This window comes from Phacochoerus africanus, chromosome 8 (assembly GCF_016906955.1).
Source record: "Phacochoerus africanus isolate WHEZ1 chromosome 8, ROS_Pafr_v1, whole genome shotgun sequence".
Taxonomy (NCBI): Eukaryota; Metazoa; Chordata; class Mammalia; order Artiodactyla; family Suidae; genus Phacochoerus; species Phacochoerus africanus.
The window spans coordinates 42,873,728-42,893,441 of NC_062551.1; the positions used below are offsets into that span (position 1 = coordinate 42,873,728).

The following is a 19,714-nucleotide window of genomic DNA, read 5'->3' on the forward strand; positions in this document are numbered from 1 at the left end:
GCCACAGCCACGGCATATGGAGGTTCCCAGGCTAGGGGTCAAACTGGAGCTACAACTGCCGGCCTACACCACAGCCACAGCAATGCGGGATCCGAGCCACATCTGTGACCTACACCACAGCTCACAGCAACGCTGGATCCTTAACCCACTGAGCAAGGCCAGGGCTTGAACCTGAGTCCTCATGGATACTAGTCATATTCATTTCCACTGAGCCATGACGATCACCCTTCTTAAACTCCAAAATAAACGCTAAACTCATAGAGCCTGGGACCTGGCTTTAGACAAGGCAGCAGTCAACAAGGCCCTGAGTGAAAGAGCTCATGTCACACAGTCTCTCTTTGAGACCAGAGGTCAAGTACAAAAGCTTTCGAAGTATTAACCAATTGCTTTTTAAAAGGACAAATTGTGGGATTTTCCTCTGTGGTGCAACAGGATCAGCAGCGTCTCAGCAGTGCCAGGACATAGGTTTGATTCCCGGTCTAGCACGACAGGTTAACAGATCCTGCATTGCCGCAGCTGCAGGACAGTTTGTAACTGTGGCTTGGATCTGATCCCTTGCCCGGGAATTCCATATGCAGCCAAAAAAGATGGATGGATAGATAGTTAGACAGAAAGACAAACAGGTGGAAGAACAAACTGCAGGAGTTCCCTCTGGTGCAGCGGGTTAAGGATCCAGCACTGTCACTGATGTGTTACTGTTATTGCTATGGCATGGCTTTGATCCCTGGCCTGAGAACTTCTGCACAGCCCAGAAGAAAAATAAAAAGGACAAATTTTATAGTGCCCCAAATGCCATAGGATCATTTTTTTCTTTTTCTAAACTAAAAGCAGTCCAAGATGAGTCAACCAACAGGATGACTGTGAAAAGAAAAAAAAAATTATTTGAAGCATTTTCACAATGGTGGAATTCATTGCTCTACACCATGCCTGTTCTGGGAAGCTCAAAGACAGGCACTGCCTTCTGCCTCGTCGCTACTTCCTCCTCCTAAATGCGAGTTGGAGGTGATTCAGTAAAACTCAGAGGGATGGATCTGGGGCCAGGAGGAAGAGGAAAGCATTCCGGGCACCAGAAGGCCTCTCGTGGTCCCAGCCTGGGTGCAAGGCATCCCTGGTTGCCTCCATCAAAGCATGTCTCCTGCTTCCCACCTGAATCCCCCATGGAACCACAGGCTCCAAAGGCAGGGCCTGTGACAGCACCAGTACCCTGCACAGTGACAGACATTGGTCAGACTACTAGTGTCACTGCTTGCCAGAGACACACACACAGCGAAGGGGAGGCCAGCCAATATTCATTTTAAAGGTGAATAGCGCAGTGTATGAATTATACCTCAATAAAGTTTTTTGTTTGTTTTGTTTTGTTTTTTAATGGAGAGAAAGAAGGGAGGAGAAGAGAAAGATGGAAAAGAAGAGGTAGGGGAGAGAGAAAAGAAGGCAGACATCCAGGAATTAGGGGGCAGAGGACTCATAAACTCTAGCTATTGAAGCATTTAAGGGCATTGACCCGACATCTTTGATTTACTTTTAAATGTATCCCAAAATCAGAGTTCCCACGGTGGGTTAAGAATCCAAGTGCAGAGGCTCAAGTCACTTTGGAGGCCTGGTCCCCCTCCAGGTGCAGTGAGTTAAGGGATCTGATGTTGCTGCAGCTATGGCGTAGATCAGAATCAATCAGGTCAGGTCAGGTTCAATCCCTGGCCTGGGAACTTCCATATGTTGTTGGTGTGGCCACCAAAAAAAAAAAAAAAAGAAAGAAAGAAAGAATGAAAGAACTGTATAAAAAAATAAGATGGGGGAGTTCCCTACATGGCTCTGTGGTTAATGAACCTGACTAGGATCCATGGGATTGTGGGTTCGATCCCTGGCCTCACTCAGTGGGTTAAGGACCCGGAGTTGCCATGAGCTGTGGTGTGGGTGAACTTCCATATGCCCCAGGTGTGTCCCTAAAAAGCCAAAAAAATAAAATAAAATAAAATAAAATAATAAGATGGGGGAGTTCCTCAGTGGTCTAATAGTTAGGATTCAGCACCTTCACCACTGTGGCCCATGTTCAATCCCTGGTTTGGGAACTGAGATCCCACATCAAACGGCCGCACACCGTGGCCAAAACAAAAACTAAAATTGAAAGTAAGGAAGTAAAAGAGATTGACGTATATAGATATAGAAGTGCATAGATGGACAAATGTGATGTATTGACTACAGCAAAATGTTCACGGGAGAATCTAGGTAGTGAGAACACGGTTTCACTGTAAAAGCCTCTCAATTTTTCTATTTTCACAATAAAATATTAAGGGGAAAGAAAAAACTTTTCCCAAAACATGGCCTAAATTGGTTACAAAATTTGAGGGAAAAAAGATAATAAAACAGGATAAATGCATGCACACAGCAGACTCGCTTTCCCTCTGACTTGGCCTCCTGGGGCCGACGGGCCTAGGGGGGGTTCCCAACCCCTTCTCCAGGCACCTGAGGAGCCTTAGTGACCGGATGAAAGGAAGCCTGTGAAAGGAAGCCAAAGGCTCTCTAGGTGGCCTGCCTAGCAGGCTCAAGGCCACCCTGCAAAAATCAACGGACACTCATCCCGTTGAAGCTAAAGCCACTTGCAGAGGACACGCAACTCCTGCACTTCCCTTTTAAACACCCAGTTAGTGCCCAATGCTTTGAGATTTACCTTGAGAACCACTGAAAAGTCAACATCCTTGGTTTCCTTCAGGCCAAGTGGAATCAGGGGAATCGTAAAAGCCTCCCTAGAAGGAACACAGCAAGGTATATGAACATCCCTCTTGGGGCCACTCTGCACCCCACAGCCTCCCCCCAGCAGCCCAGCCCAGGTCCCCACCCCCTCTCCTCCCTCCTGCCAAGCCAGCACACACCAGTTCATTCTCCACAGAGACCACATGGGTCAGTCTGTGTCCCCAAGCAGGTCCCAGCCCCTTCTAGACGACCCAGCCTCACACGAGGCCCCTCCCATCTCTGCCCTGGTTTATTCCTCCACTGACAATCCTTCTTAGAGTAACTGTGCTGAGACCTATTGAGCAGTGCGCTCATGGCGGCAACTAGAGCATCTCCTCCTCCTCTCTCCTCCTTTCCCTGGGTCTCACCTCTCCTGCAGCCCTCCTCCTACAGACAGATCCCTGGGTCTCACCTCTCCCTCCTCCTAGATCTCTCTAGGGCTCCCATCCACAGCACAAGGAAGGCCTTGAGGGCAGGGGCCCATCTGACACCTGAGTGCACCTGGCTCCCCCCCCTCCCCCTGCGTGGACCACCTGGTCACCCCACAGGTCACCCTGGGAGTGGTCTTAGGGGCAGGGCCAACAGGAAGCCCAGGGGGCTCAGCTGTGTTTTGCAAACAAGGATTTTGCTCCCTGACCTGTAACAGGAGACCTCCTGGGGCTGCTAAGCCCAGCCCAGCCCAAGGAGGAGGTCAGGAATGCAGGCAGGGTGAGCAGACAATGGGGCTGTAAGCTGAAGCTGCCTCTGTGGGGGACAGAAAACAACTATGCAGAAAGCAGGCAAGCCCCAGCAGGGTGTGTGGCTGCCCCAAAGTCTGGGGGGGAAGTTGGATCCTACTAGGAGGTACCTCTCTCCTCTGGGCCCCCATGGCTCCTGGCCTCACCCTGCACAGGGCTGGCAGTGAGCCCGCTCCTCCCTGACTGTCCAGGAGCAGCCAGTATCCCAAGGCCTGCTGGCCAGGGCACCTCCCCCTCAATCTTACGCTAACACAACTTCTTCGGAGACCTCTGGCCTCCGTGTGTTTTCCTCTTTCTTTTTTTTCTTTTTAGGGCTGCACCAGGCTAGGGGTCACCACCTAGGGGTTCCCAGGCTAGGGGTCACCAGGCTATGTCATAGCTACAGCAATGCGGGATCCTTAACCCACTGAGTGAGGCCAGGGATCAAACCCATGTCCTCATGGATGCTATTCGGGGGGGGGGGGGGGGGGGGGCTCTTGACCGCTGAGCCACAACGGGAACTTCCCCTTCTGTGTTTTCTCATCTGCATGATGAGATTGTTTCTTTCCTGCCTGCCTCACAGACGTGCTTAAAGATCAAGGTGCCAAGAAAAAAACAATCTGCTTTGAACACAGGAAAAGGAGTGGATGTAAACGCAAGGTGTGAATTATGAATCTGCACATCTCTCTCTCCTGTTCCCAATGCCCAGAAGACTGATGGCTGCTTTGGAGCCACGCTGTGGTCACATAGTGGCCTTGACTGCATGTCTCTTCGGGACACCCTTGGCGCTTCAGTCCAGCCGGGGGAATACAGAACATCCTACGTTTATCACCAAAGTCTGGTTCTGCCTTGCCTCCTCGAGGAACTTTGGCCTTGTGGGCAAAACACTGGAATTTAATGCCAGAGCGTAGGCTGGGGGAAGCCCTTTATTGGTTATTCTGATTAGGTGTCAGGACTGCACTGAGAGCCCACAGGGAAGTGAGCCAGGGCACAGGGACCAGCTCGTGGATGATCACCAAAGAAAGAGAAGAGGTTTCACACATGGCTCAGAAAAACACCCCGAAGATGCTGAAGGGGAGGAGCAACAGTCAGAAAAAGCACATTCCAGGAGTTCCCATCGGGGTTCAGGGGTTTAAGAACCCAATACAGTGCCCAAGAGGATGCAGGTTTAACGCCTGGCCTCCCTCAGTGGGGTAAGGATCTGGTGCTGCAGTGAGCTGTGGTATAGGTTGCAGCTGTGGCTCGGATCCAGCACTGCTGTGGCTGTGGTGTAGGCCGGCAGCTGCAGCTCTGCTCCTATTTGACCCTTAGCCTGGGAACTTCCACATGCTGCAGGGGCAGCCCATAAAAAGAAAATAAGAAAGAAAAGAAAGACAAAGCACATTTCAGAGGGTGATTCAAGGCTCCCCAATGTTTTCCTTCTGTGCATCCAGGAAGCTATTTTCTGAGTTTCCTCTGGGGCCCCCTTAGGATTTGAGCAGTCCCACTTCCCCACACAGAAAAGTGTGTAAACCATTCTTCAGAGCTTCTCAAAGATATTTCCTCTCTCTCTTTTTTTTTTTTTTTGTCTTTTGTCTTTCTAGGGCCACCCCTGTGGCATAAGGAGGTTCCCAGGCTAGGGGTCCAATCAGAGCTACAGCTGCCAGCCTACACTGCAGCCACAGCAACACCAGATCCTTAACCCGCTGAGCGAGGCCAGGGATCAAACCCGAAACTTCATGGTTCCTAGTTGGGTTAATCACTGTGACACAATTGGAACTCCTCAAAGTTATTTCTTCTTAAAGATGGACTTTTCTTGGAGTTCCCATCGTGGCTCAGTGGTTAACGAATCCGACTAGAAACTATGAGGTTGCTGGTTCGATCCCCGGCCTTGCTCAGTGGGTTAAGGATCCGGAGTTGCCGTGAGCTGTGGTGTAGGTCGCAGACACGGCTCAGATCCCGAGTTGCTGTGGCTCTGGTGCAGGCCGGCAGCTACAACTCCAATTAGATCCCTAGCCTGGGAACCTCCATATGCCACGGGAGCAGCCCTACAAAAGGCAAAAAGAAAAAAAAAGAAAAGAAAAGAAATGCCTTTTGGTCCAACTGACAGGTATTTCCAACAAACTCATGAGTTCATCCCTTTAACTCTGTACCCAGCCCAACCCCAAACCTGATCATTCCCAAAGTGGGCTCTGCCATACCCTATCCATCCCTGGTGCAGGCACATTCCAAGGCTCAGAAAGCACCCGGAAGAAGCCCTGCCCTCACTTACTCTGTGCTCTGATAGACTCCCACCGAGATGTTGAGCCCCTCCAGCTCTTCCTTGAGCATTTGCAGGTCTGAGTTCAAGAAGCTCAGTTCCAGGCGTACCTGCTCCCGTACCTTTTGGTTCGTGGCTGCTCTGTTGAAAGAGATGGAGAGAGAGACAACCTCAGTGCACATCCCAGCTGCCAGGTGAGCAGATGCTCCCCCCTCCCACTGCACCCCCATTCCTGTAAGGAAGCTTTGAAGGTCCACCTGCAAATGCAGGTGCCAGATGCGATCAGATAAGGTGTCTCAGGGTGGTCCCATTTTGAGCCACACCTGGCCATAAACTGACTTGGGATACAGCCAATGACACTGAGCTGCCAGGTGTGAATCCTAAGACATCTCTCCAAAGAATTAGCTTTGAGGATAGAAAAAAGAATTGCTCCCCATCACCCGTGAAAGACCGTAAATTATCCCTTTAAAACACTCCTCAGCTCATCCTATAAGACTGAGTATAACCCTGATCCAAAACCAGAGGCGGACACCCCAAGAAAACAAAACCACAGATCAATATCCTTCATGAATATATATGCAAAAATCTGCAGCAATATACTAGCAACCTGAACCTAGCAAAATACCCAAGAATTATACATCATGATGAAGTGGGTTTTACCCCAGGACAGTGGGAAATCAATTAATGTAACGAACTGTATTAACAGAATAAAGCACAAAAAATAAATTGTCGTCTCAACAGATGCAGGAAAAAAAGCAAGTGATAAAGTCCAACACAGATTTACGGTAAAAATCATCAACCAACTAGAAATAAGAGAATTTACAAAACTTGATAAAGGACATCTACAAACCCCTACAGCTAACATTATACTTAATGGTGAAAGATGGACGCTTCCCCCTTATAATCAGAAACAAGGAAAAGATGCCCATTTATGCCACTGCTAATTAATACCAGACTAGAGTTCAAGCCGGCGGCAATAACGTAAATAAAGAAATTAGAGGCAGAGTGCCCGTCGTGGCTCAGCGTTAATGAGCCCACTAGTATCCATGAGGACGTGGGTTCGATCCCTGGCCTTGCTCAGTGGGTTAAGGATCTGGCATTACCGTGAGCTGTGGTGTAGGTCACAGATGCGACTCAGATCCCATATTGCTGGAGCTGTGGCATAGGCCAGCAGCTACAAATCCAATTAGACCAGGGAACTTCCATATGCTATGAGTGGGGCCCTAAAAAGATCAAACAAAAAAAAAAAAAAAAAAGAAAGAAAGAAAAAAGAAATTAAAGGCATCTAGATTGAAAGGAAAAAGTAAAACCATCTTTATTAGCAGATATTGTACATCTTGCATGTACAAAACCCACAGGCATCCACGAAACAAATACAGGAACTGTAAGTTTAGCTAGGTCACAGGATACAATTCAATATACTAGCAATAAGCAATCCTAAAATGAAATTAAGAAAACAATCTCAGAGGAAGGGATGAATAAGGAGTTTGGGATTAATAGAAACACACTATTATATACAAAATAGATAGATAAACAATGAGAACCTACTGTACAGCACAGAGAACTATATGCAGTATCTTGTAATAACCCAATGGAAAAGAATATATATGTATAACTGAATCACTCTGCTGTACACCTGAAACTAACCCGAAATCATACAACTAAACCTCTATTAAATAATTAATTACTTTAAAAAAGAAAACAATTTCACTCATAAGAATATCAGAAAGAATAAAGTACTCAAAAATAATTTTTTTAAAGCTGCACCTGCAGCATATGGAAGTTCCCAGGCTAGGGATCGAATGAGAGCTATAGCTGCAGGCCTACACCACAGCCACAGCAACTAGCCTCATGAAGACTAGTCAGGTTCTTAACCCTGTGAGCCACAATGGGAACTCCAGGAACAAATTTAAGAAAAGAAGCATAAGACTTGTATTCTGAAAACTTAAAGAAACCACTGAGAAGGAGTTCCCTGGTGCCTCAGTGGGTTAAAGATCTAGCATTGTTGGGAGTTCCCATTGTGGCTCAGGGATAATGAACCTGACTAGGTTCCATGAGGATGTGGGTTCGATCACTGGCCTCGATTAGTGGGTTAAGGATCCAGTGTTGCCATGAGCTGTGGTGTAGGTTACAGACGGGGCTCAGATCCAGTGTTGTTGTGGCTGTGGCGTAGGCTGGTGTACCTGTAGTTCTGATTCAACCCTTAGCCTGGGAACCTCCATATGCTATGGGTGTGACCTTAAAAAAAACGCAAAAAAAAAAACGAAAAAAGATTGTCACAGCTGTGGCCCAGACCCCTGGCCTGTGAACTTCTACATACCACAGGCACAGCCAAACAAACAAAACAAACAAAAACTGCTGAGATATTACATGGAGAGACAATCCAAGTTTATGGATTGGAAGACTCACTACTGTCAAGATGTCAATTCTCTCCAACTGATCTATCAACTCAAGACCATTCCAATCAAAACCTTAGTAAGCTTTTTAGCAGAAATTGACAAGCTGATCCTAAAATTTATGTGGAAATGCAAAGGACCTAGAAGAGCCAACTAATTTTGAAAAAGAAGGGCAAAATTGGAGGACTTATGCTATCTGATCTTAAAACTTACTATAAAGCCTCAATAATCAAGACAATGTGGTATCGGCCTAGGGACAGGCAATGGAACCGCACGGAACTCCAGAAATAAATCCTGACATTTATGGTCAACGGGCTTTGACAAAGATGACAGAACAATTCAAGGGGAAAAAGACAGTCTTTCCCACAAATGGTGCTGAAGCAATTGGACATCCCTAGGCTTTCAGTGTCCCCAAGACCACCCCTGGGTTCAGTGACGTACTAGGCAGACGGGCAGGACTCACTGCTCTGATTTATTACAGCACAAGGACACAGAGCAAAATCAGCTAAGGGAAAGGTGCATGCAGTGAGGTCTGGAGGTCACCATGAACAGGCTGCGAAGACTCCTCTCTCGAGTCACACAGAACACGCATAATTCCTCCAGCAAAGAGTACTGACAGGTACAACTATAAATGTAACAAAATTCATTGAGGAAAAAAAAAAAAAAGGAGGGCCGATAACATGTGTGAAAATGCCAGCTTCCAAAGGAAGCCCATTGGGGTATTTACTGGGGGCTGGTCAGGTAGGCACCTCTGCCTAGCATGTTTCAAAATTTACGACTCCTAGAAGAAAAGCAAGTATTCCGTATAAATCACCTTTTTGTGCAAAAGGTGAACTCCTTTTATCAGTTCTTTTATCACTCCTTAAGTCCAGCGAACTCCTTTTATCAGTTCTGGAAACAGTGGGAACTCTCCTGAATTCTAAGTTTCCCAGGTACCCGCCAAGAGCTAACCTTGCAAGCAGGGCTTACTAAGGTTAGCCATCTCAGGCCTGCTATAGCAAAACTCTTCCCTGCACAATAGCAAAAAATAAATCTTGGAGTTCCTGTCCTGGCTCAGCGGAAACGAATCTGATTAGTATCCATGACGATTCAGGTTCAATCCCTGGCCTCACTCAGTGGGTTAAAGGACCTGGCCTTACCGTGAGCTGTGATGTAGGTGGCAGAAGTGGCTTGGATCTGGTGTTGCTGTGGCTGTGGCATAGGCCAGTGGCTACAGCTGCGATTGGACCCCTAGACTGGGAACTTCCATATGCCGCGGGTATGGCCCTAAAAAGACAAAAAATAAATAAATAAAATAAAATAAATCTCAATCTAAATTTCTTGTCAAACCAGGTCAAAAGGGTTCTGAGACCTCTGTAAAAAGAGCAAAAACTCCAAAACTTCTAGAAGAAAATCTTCAGGACCCTGAATTGAACAAAGTATTCTTAGCCGTATCCTAAATAAGCACAATCCATCGAAGAAGAAATTGATTAACTGGACTCATCAAATTTAAAAACTTATGTGCTTCAGAAGATACCACTAAAAAAAAAAAAAAAAGAAAATGAGGGAGTCCCATCATGGCTCAGTGGTTAACGGATCTTACCAGCATCCATGAGGATGCAAGTTCAATCCCTGGCCTTGCTCAGTGGGTTAAAGATCTGATGTTGCTCCAATTTGACCCCTAGCCTGGGAACCTCCATATACTACAGGTGTGGCCCTAAAAAGACAAAAGACCAAAAAAAAAACAAAAAAAATTATAGTCACCATGCTGCACATCACATCCCCATGACCTATTTTATTTTATAACTGGAAATTTGTACGTTTTTACTACATTCACCTATCTCATCCAACCCCCTGTAACCTGCAGGTCTGGTAACTCCCAATCTGTTCTCTGTATCTATGTGCTTGGGGGTGTTTTGTTTTGTTTTAGATTCAGTGGCGTGAGATCACGCCGTATTTGTCTTTCTCTGTCTGACTTATTTCACCTAGCATAATGCCCTCAAGGTCCATTCGTGTTACTGCAAAAGGCAAGACTTCATACTTTTTTTCTTTTTGCTTTATCCTTTTAGGGCTGCACTCGTGGTGTTTGGAGGTTCCTAGGCTAAGGGTCCAATCAGAGCTACAGCTGCTGGCCTGCGCCACAGCTTATGGCAATGCCGGATCCTTAACTCACTGAGCAAAGCCAGGGATCGAACCCGCATCCTCATGGATCCCAGTAGGATTCATTAAAGGCTGAGCCATGAAAGGAACTCCAAGACTTCATTCTTTTTATGGCTGAGTAGTATTCCACAGGGGGAGTGTGTGTGTGTGTGTTTCTTTATTCATTCATCCACTGATAGACACTTAGGTTGTTTCCATATCTTGACTATTGTAAATAATGCTGCAATGAACACAAGGGCGTGTATACCTTTCTGCATTAGTGTTTTTATGTTCTTCAGAGAAATACCCAGAAGGAGAATGGCTAGGTCATATGGTAGTTTTATTCATAATTTTTTGAGGAATCACCATACTGTTTTCCATAGCAGCTGTACCAATTTATAAACCCACCAACAGCGTGCACATGTTGGGATTGTCTTCTTAATTTATCTTTCTGATGGTTCATTATTAGTATATAGAAAGACAATAGATTTCTGTACACTGATTTTTGTATCCTGCCACTTTATTTACAAAGTGGGCAGAAGATTTGAAAAGACATTTACTAACAATTTGTGAATGGCTAACAAGCACAAGACATGATCAATGTCATTAGTCAATAGGGAAACACATATTAAAACCATAATAAGGAGTTCCTGCTGTGGCTCAGTGGGTTATGAACCTGACATAGGGTCCATGAAGATATGGGTTTGATCCCTGGCCTTTGCTCAGTGGGTTAAAGGATCTGGTGTTGCTGTGAGCTACAGTGTAGGCTGCAGACATGGCTCAGACCCAGCATTGTTGTGGCTGTGGTATAGGCTGGTAGCTGCAGCTTCAATTTGACCCTGAGCCTGGGAACTTCCATAGGCTGTAGGTACAGCCCTTAAAAAAAAAAAAGCAGGGAGTTCCCATCTGGGAACTTCCATAGGCTGTAGGTACAGCCCTTAAAAAAAAAAAGCAGGGAGTTCCCGTCGTGGCGCAGTGGTTAACGAATCCGACTAGGAACCATGAGGTTGCGGGTCCGGTCCCTGCCCTTGCTCAGTGGGTTGACGATCCGGCGTTGCCGTGAGCTGTGGTGTAGGTTGCAGACGCGGCTTGGATCCCGCATTGCTGTGGCTCTGTCGTAGGCCGGTGGCTACAGCTCCGATTCAACCCCTAGCCTGGGAACCTCCATATGCCGCGGGAGCGGCCCAAGAAATAAACAACAAAAAAGACAAAAAGACAAAAAAAAAAGCAAAAAAATTAAGCAGGTTCAAAGCCTGGCCTCACTGAGCACACTTCCTCGAACCACCCTGGCAAGTCCTCAGTTGTGGCTGAGGATGGGTACTAGAATCATCCCTGTTTCAGAGTTCCCATCTTGGTTCAGTGGTTCATGAACCTGACTAGTATCCATGAGAACTGTCCTCATGTCACGGATAAGGAAACCTGAGGGTCAGGCAAGACCTTCAGCCAGAGAGACAGTGCCTGACCCCCTCCCCCTTCTCAGCTGATGAAAATCCATCCACCTGTCCTAGGCTTTCTGTGCTCACCACCTGTCTACCTTTCCTCCAGAAAGTTCTAAACCACGTGTCCCACAGTCAGCTCTCTCTCCTGGGGCTTTCCCCACCTCACCACACTTTGGGCCCATCCGTTTCACTCAATGATATATTTATATTCCTTTCCAGCTCTCTCCCTTGCCTGAGCTCGTTCTCCATGACCAGCCAACAAGCTTATGCTTGTTGAGAAAAACAGTCATGACCTGGCTGCAGATAGGATGGCTCTTGCCCTCTCACTGCCCAGTGAGCTTTCACACGTGCACGTGCAGACTCCGCAGTCAGGCAGGGAGATATTGGAAGCTCAGTTGGTGAATATGATTGGTTTAGGATTTTTTTTCTCTTACTGATCACCAGTAAGAAATGCATTTTATATCACAGCACGGTACATGCAAATACACACACCATCCGAAAGAAAGTCTCACCAAACCATACTCTGCCATACAGGTGAGGCTCTCCAATCTGTTCCGTTCTGTTCTATTCTATTCTGTTCTATTCTACTTCTTTAAAAAAGAAAATCAGAGTTCCTGTCATGGCTCAGTGGAAATGAATCCAACTAGCATCCACGAGGATGCAGGTTCAATTCCTGGTCTCGCTCAGTGGGTTAAGGATCTGGCATTGCCGTGAGCTGTGGTGTAGGTCACAGACTCGGCATGGATCTGGTATTGCTGTGGCTGTGGTGTAGGCTAGTGACTACAGCTCCAATTCAACCCCTAGCCTGGGAACCTCCATAGGCCTCGGGTGCATCAAAAAAAAAAAAAAAAATCATGCTTGAAATTCTCTTATTCTGATTCTCCGACCCCAACTGGGTGCCCAACAACACAATTCTGACACCAACTCCCAGAGTGAGCACAGAAAACATAGATTAAGGGCTCAGCGCCACCAGACTGCCACCCACTGCAGGGGCCAGTGGCAAGTTGGGGGCAGGAGGGAAGCAGGTACCTGTACTTCTGACTGAGCAGCTGTAAATCAGAGGTTCCCACAATCCCCTTCTCAGGCTTGATAATTCACTGGAATGACTCACAAAACTCAGGAAAACATCTCGCATACATTTGCTGTGGTTTATTTTAAAGGATACAGCTTGGGAAGAGCCAGAGGGAAGAGGTCCCCCAGGGCAAAGCGGGTGGAGGACGTGAGATGCGCTCTCCACTGCAGGCCACCCTCCTGGCCACTCCAGGTGTTCTCCACGCTGGAAGTTCCCCATCATTCTGGGGTTTAATGGAGGTTTCATTACATGGCCATACCTAATTAAATCACTGGTGGTTGGGGACTGAACTCCATCGCCAGCCCATCCTCCCCCAGAAGTCCAGGGGTGAGGCCAAAAGTTCCAATCTTCCCCTCAAGAAATAGCACACCCCACCCCCATCAGGTGTCATCTCATTAGCATACAAAAGATGCTCCGCCTTTTCAAAGGTTTTAGGAGCTTGGTGCCAGGAACCAGGCAGAGAGACCAAATATTTATTTTTTATTATAATACCACTGCGACCCTCTGAATTGATTTCATTACATGCCATGGGTCACAACCTGCCCCTTGTAGAACCTGTGTGACCGAGATGTTACTGAGAACATGACTGATTCACAAACAAGCTGATACTGTGCACCGGGGTGCAAAGGAGGAAATTCTCCCAGCCCTGGAGATTGGGAACAGCTTCTTGTGAGCAAATGGTCTGCTTCCGGCTAATGGGTATGAAATATGTTCCAGATCGCTTCCCTCCATACCGCCTCCAAGAAAACTCAGAGACAAACATGGCCCTCGTCTAACAGAGCATAGAAGGCCTTGGAGCATGTTCTAACCTTGCTTCCAGCTAATTCTCTTGTATTCTTTTTCTTCCTGCCCCATATCCTCACTCATTCTGGTTCTACTAATCTTACATGTTGTACAGGATGTTAAAGTGTCTCAAATACATTTTTTTTTAATTTCTCTTTTTTTCTTTTTTAAGGCTGTACCTGCAGCATACAAGTTCTGGGGCTCGGGGTCAATTTGGAGCTGCAGCTGAGGGGTACACCACAGCCACAGCAACACCAGATTCCACCATCATCTTCGACCTATGCCGCAGCTGGTGGCAATGCTGGATCCTTAACCCACTGAGTGAGGCCAGGGATCAAGCCTGCATCCTCACGGACACTGTGTCGGGTTCTTAACCCACTGAGCCACAGTGGGAACTCCTCAAGTATATTTTAGAGTTGGGGAGGACAAACAATTCTAACTCCTAGAGGGACACGACCTTTCGCCACTTCTTCTCTGTATTTCTGTTGGAACCTGACATTGTCGTCTCCACATAAGGTTTAATAAATTTCAGTTGATATAAGAACAAAAGGTGGAGAAAAGAGCACTCCCTACAGTCGAATGTGGGGGCAAGGGGGTGGTGGTGACCGGTCCTCAGCAACAGAATAGGTCCAACTTAAATATGACAATTTAGGCACTAAGACCCCACCCAAACATGGCAACTCTTTTTTTTTTTTGGTTTGTTTTTGTCTTTTTAGGGTCGCCCCTATGGCATATGAAAGTTCCCAGCCTAGAGATCAAATCGGAGCTGCAGCTGCCGCCTGCACCACAGCAACGAGGGACCTGAGCCGTGTCTGTGGGCTACACCACAGCTTATAGCAACAGCAGATCCTTAATCCACTGAGTGGGGCCAGGGATCAAACCCAAGCCCTCATGGTTAATGGTAGGGCCTACATGGGGGCTCCTTGTTAAAATGGCTCATTGTGCTGACCTTGCAAACAAAACACGAGGGCACCGTGACCCATGAGACGACCACCTTGCCCAGGCAACATCCTGTTTTAGCTGCTGGCGCCTACTTTCCTAAGATGACAAGACCCCCCACCGTGAGACACTTCCGAATTTCCCACAACTACGTGATCCCCAGAGTCCATCTGCAGGCTACAGATAAACTAACCACGGCCCCTTCCGGGGATCCAAATTTCCATCCACGGGGTGTAAAAAGGACCCTCCAGAAGGGCAGGGGTGGGCTCTTCTCAAGGGTCAGTCACCCTCTGCTTTCGCTTTAATAAATTTCCTTCTCTTTGCCCAACCACCCGGCTCATTCTCTTTTTCTCCGCACTTGCCTCACAGTTTCAAGTCAGGTTGGTTACTGCTGAGCCACAACAGGAACTCCTATGGCAACTTTTGATGGTCCCACCTCTATGTACTGATCTGCCACGTCTCTCTCTCTCTCTCCCTCTTGACTTGGCTATAATTTGAGATTTAGGATTTGTGACAAATCAATGAGCTGCTCTTTGGATGTGGACCTCATCTCGTGGGTCGCGGGTCACTCTGGGAAAGGGTGGAGGCCATGCACGGCCCTCAGGGTTGGTTTCTACAACGCAGACCTTAGGGTTCAACACTGATTCAGAAATCAACCCTAGAGTGAGAGCTGTTTCTAGAACAGGTCATGATTCTTCACTGATTCACGGATGGAGGGGGTGCTTCTCAAATAAGGCAACACGTTCAACATGGAGCATGAGCCCAGCTCCCGTGAGCCCAGGCTGGGAGAATAGCTGGCCCAAATTCGGGTGAAGACCAGAACCCTGGTCTCCTCAGCACTGGTGCTCTGCACTGGGCTGCCTTTCTGGATGAAAATGAATCCCTTCTAGGGGCCTTCTTGGAAGACTTTTCTCAGCTTTCACTTGGGTGCGCCCCTCTCTGTGGTCAGGTAACTGATGTAACAGCCAAGAGGCCCTGAGGCCAAGCTGGATGAGGAAGAAGAGCATTTCAGCCCTTTCCTGCCCAGAATCCTCCAGAGCCTCCCTCTGGCCTGGACCAACCGAGAAAGGCCTACTCTCCTGGGTCTTTCCTGATAAGCACATACACACCGCCAAAGTCAGGAATTAAAAGAGGTGTCCCACGTGGGAGTTCCCATTGTGGCACAGCGGGTTATCAACCCCACTAGTATCCATGAGGATGCAGGTTTGATCCCTGGCCTCGCCCGGTGGGTTAAGGCTCTGGCATTGCCACGAGCCGTGGTGTCGGTTGCAGACGCGGCTCAGATTCTACAATTGCTGTGGCTGTGGCACAGGTTGGCAGCTGCAGCTCTGATATGACCCCAAGCCTGGGAACGTCCATATGCCATGGGTGCAGCCCCCCCAAAAAGAAAAGTGTCCCACTTACTTTCTCTGAGCAATCAACCCACCATGTGTGAACAAGGAATGGAGGACACATTCGTAATTTCCTGAGGCTACTGACCACACCCATATACATCCTTCAGTTTGGAGCTTCTGAGACCTTTTCCACCGTGAGATGCCCCTAATGGGATGACGGCTTCCGTGCCCCAAGTCCAAAATGTCTCTAATGTCCCCATGCTTTATCCTAAAGATGCATGTGGATTTTGCACTCTGACCCATAAATCTCCATCTTTTTCTTTTTTGTCTTTTTGCCTTTTCTTGAGCCACTACCGTGGCATATGGAGGTTCCCAGGCTAGGGGTCAAAATCAGAGCTGTAGCCGCCGGCCTATGCCACAGCCACAGCAATGCAGGATCCGAGCCGCATCCGTGACCCATGCTACAGCTCACGGCAACGTTGGATCCTTAACCCACTGAGCAAGGGCAGGGATCCAACCCGCAACCTCATGGTTCCTAGTCGTATTTGTTAACAACTGCGCCACGATGGGAACTCCAATCTCCATCTTTTTCAATGCAATTTTCTTCTCCCAAGTCTTTTCGTAAAATTGTCCCTCCAGGAAAGCCAGGTTGACAGGCAACACAGGATCGTACCAGCTTCAGAGACCTTATTAGAACAATTTGGCCTTAATCCATCTGACTCCAAATCCTGCCTGAGATTCAGGGAGGCTGGAGCAAGTACTGCCCAGTGCCCTCATGCAGCCACCTGGCTGAGATAACAGATCAGGCGGTCTGGCAGGATATCGGCTCCCAGCCCATCTCTTAGTGGAGGAAGGCAGACCTCAGAGTGGATGCAGGCCCCCAAGGCCTTGGCTCGTACAGCCCCCTGCACAGACTTCTGCCCTCTTCCCACCCCCCAGCAGAGTGGACAGTGTGAGCAGTCATTTACCTCAGGTCCCTCCATACAGTCCAAGCCACCCTAGGACACCCCTGTCCCAGAACTTCATGACCCTCTGGTCCCGAAGTGGCAAAGGTCCATGGCACTTGCTCACTTGCCTCTCAGCGTGTTATCTCTTTCCCTCTTGAACTAGTTGCCAATATGTTAAAATTCAACTATCAGGAGTTCCCGTTGTGGTGCAGTGGTTAACGAATCCGACTAGGAACCATGAGGTTGCGGGTTCGGTCCCTGCCCTTGCTCAGTAGGTTAATGATCCGGCGTTGCTGTGAGCTGTGGTGTAGGTTGCAGACTCAGCTCGGATCCCGCGTTGCTGTGGCTCTGGTGTAGGCTGGTGGCTACAGCTCCAATATGACCCCTAGCCTGGGAACCTCAATATGCTGCGGGAGCGGCCCAAAGAAATAGCAAGACAAAAAAAATTTTTTTAAATTAAAAAAAAATAAAAAAATTCAACTATCAGAAGATAAAAAAAGGAAAAGTCAGATCCCTAACGTCTCCTGGAAAAAAAAAAAAAAAAAAAAGCCAAAACTGAAGATCTCGCCACCCTGGCCCTGCCTGCCCCATAGGCCACACTGTAGTTGTCCCTGCAGAGAGAAGACACTCTGCACTTCACCGCAGTCCCCACCTCTCCCTATCGCCTCACAGTATCAGGCCCAGCCCCTTTCACTCTTTTCCGTGCTCACCTGGCCCCGAGAAGGAATCCTGAAGTCCAAAGATGTTAAATAACCCTACCTTGTTCAAAGAACTTGTTTGTTAAAAATGAACTATGTGGCAGCTTGTTTTAAATTTCACAAAGACCACCTGAGAAACATCATCACATTTCTACCCAGCTGTTCTCAAGGGAGGGAAGGGAGCTAGGGAAAGAGAGAGAAGACTGTCCTTGCTTGGCCTGAAAAAGCACATTTAAAATATCCGATATCAGAGTTCCCGTCGTGGCTCAGTGGTAATGAACCCAACTAGTATTCATGAGAATGCAGGTTCCATCCCTGGCTTTGCTCAATGGGTTAAGGATCCAGCATTTCCATGAGCTGTGGTGTAGGTCGCACACACTGCTCAGATATCTCATTGCTAGGGTTGTGGGGGAGGCTGGCAGCTGCAGCTCTGATTCGACCCCTAGCCTGGGAACTTCCATATGCCATGGGTGTGGCCCCCAAAAGAAAAAATAAATAAATAAAATATCCGATATCTTTCTAATCAAACTCCAGGAAGAAAGCTCATGGACTCTTGGCCAACATGGATCAGAGAAGGTGGCCTTGGAGGGTTCAAAAGCTGGCTCCTCACAATGCCCACCCAGCCTCAAAGCCTCCTTCCCAATGCAGGTAAGGATTGGGACCCTCTCATTCCTGCACTTGGGGGGACAGTTTCCCAAACGCCCCCCCCCCCCAACCATTCCAACTGTTCTACCTTTATCTGGAGGCTGCAGTGGGACATCTGGGCAGCTGAAAACAAAAAGACGGACAGAAGAATGGCAGGGTCCAGTTTACGACTGAAACTACCCTTTGCTGGCAGGGACAGCCACCTGGTTGGCCACCCAGGGACACCCACAGGCCAGAGCTGGGCTTGGCTCAATGCCCTATTTGTTTTTGGGAAACTGTTGGTGCCAGTTAAGTCAGATTAATAAATAGCTTTAGGGTTTCCTCTGACAACATTCTCCAGAGAGGGGCACTTTGAACGTTGAGGTCACTGCGAGAATCATTAACAACCCCACCCCACCCCCACCCCTGCCAGCTCAACAACTGCCGACCTGACAATGAGCTTGAGCTTGAGCCACGGAGAGGCTGTTTGCTGGTGTCATTAACAGAGCAAGACAGACAAAACCACCCTAGTCCCCGCCTTAGCAACGCCAAGGCCCCTGGCCAGAGACGGCCTCCCTGACCACCCTCCGTCTCCAAGGCCACCAGGCTGTGTATCTATCACATTTCCCTTTCATTGGCGCCCTAGAAAACATCACCTCCTGATGTGAGTGGATTTGTTTGCTTGTATAGTAAGGTCCCGCCTCCGGAGAGATTAAGCATCAGGAAGGCAGAGCCTCATCTGAATGGCTTGCAGCCTTATCTCCGACCCCCACACTGCCTGCCTCTTACTAGGCACTCAACACATCCCTCTGATGGATGAATGGACAAGCACAGGGGCACGCAGGGCTGCCCACCTAACTCCTCGGCCGCACGGCAAGGTGTCATCCCAACCCGAGGCCACAGAACATACCAGGGGGAAAGTGCCTGCAGCCTCCTGAGCACGACTGGCTCAATACACGGCAGGCCATCCCAAGATCAGGGGCCTCTCCCGAGCTGCCCAGGCCGCTGGCAATTTCCAAGTCCAGACTTCTCTGGGAACAGGGACACAGTCAGACATTTCAAAAATGAAATGTCACAGTATTTTCCCAGTCTCCTCCAGAAAAAACCCTCCCTTCTGCCCTGTAACAGAAGTAGCTGGAAGTTCCCAGACACTTGGCCACCCGGGGACTTAAGTTCTCTGCTAGTCCATAAGTAATAAAACCAACACCAGGGGAAAAAGAGGGAAAGTTCCCTGGTGGCTCAGTGGGTGAAGGACCTGGCATTGTCACTACTGTGGTGTGAGATCGATCCCTGACCTGGGAACTTCCGCATGCAAAGTGCACCCAAAACAAACAACAACAAAACAAAACAACACAGCACTGCTGTTCCTGACTTGGGGGCAGGAAGTTGCATATATTACTTTTCTAGGCCGCTGTGGTATTTCACAGTAAAAATGCATGAACATGATCCATGCACTTTGTTAAAAGAACATTCAAACACTGAAAGGAGGAGTTCCTGATGTGGCTCAAAGGTAATGAACCTGACTACCATCCATGAGGACACAGGTTTGATCCCTGGCCCCGCCCAGTGGGTTAAGGATCTGGAATTGCCATGAGCTGTGCTGTTGTGGCTGCAGCATAGGCCGGCAGCTGCAGCTCCAATTCCACCCATAGCCTGGGAACTTCCGTATGCTACACATTGTG

At 48.2% G+C, this 19,714-nt stretch overlaps 1 protein-coding gene across 2 annotated transcripts in view; it reads right to left on the bottom strand.

Annotated features, from left to right (window-relative positions):
• The window catches only part of RHPN2 (rhophilin Rho GTPase binding protein 2), a 68,994-nt gene that overhangs the window by 31,810 nt on the left and 17,470 nt on the right, over positions 1-19,714 (bottom strand). For both annotated transcript variants that reach the window (XM_047791596.1, XM_047791597.1), the window contains exons 3-4: positions 5,695-5,823; positions 2,666-2,741 (exon numbers count right to left, since the gene is read on the bottom strand). In XM_047791596.1, coding sequence (XP_047647552.1) covers positions 2,666-2,741; positions 5,695-5,823 — 205 coding nt within the window. The remainder of the gene's footprint in view (positions 1-2,665; positions 2,742-5,694; positions 5,824-19,714) is intronic.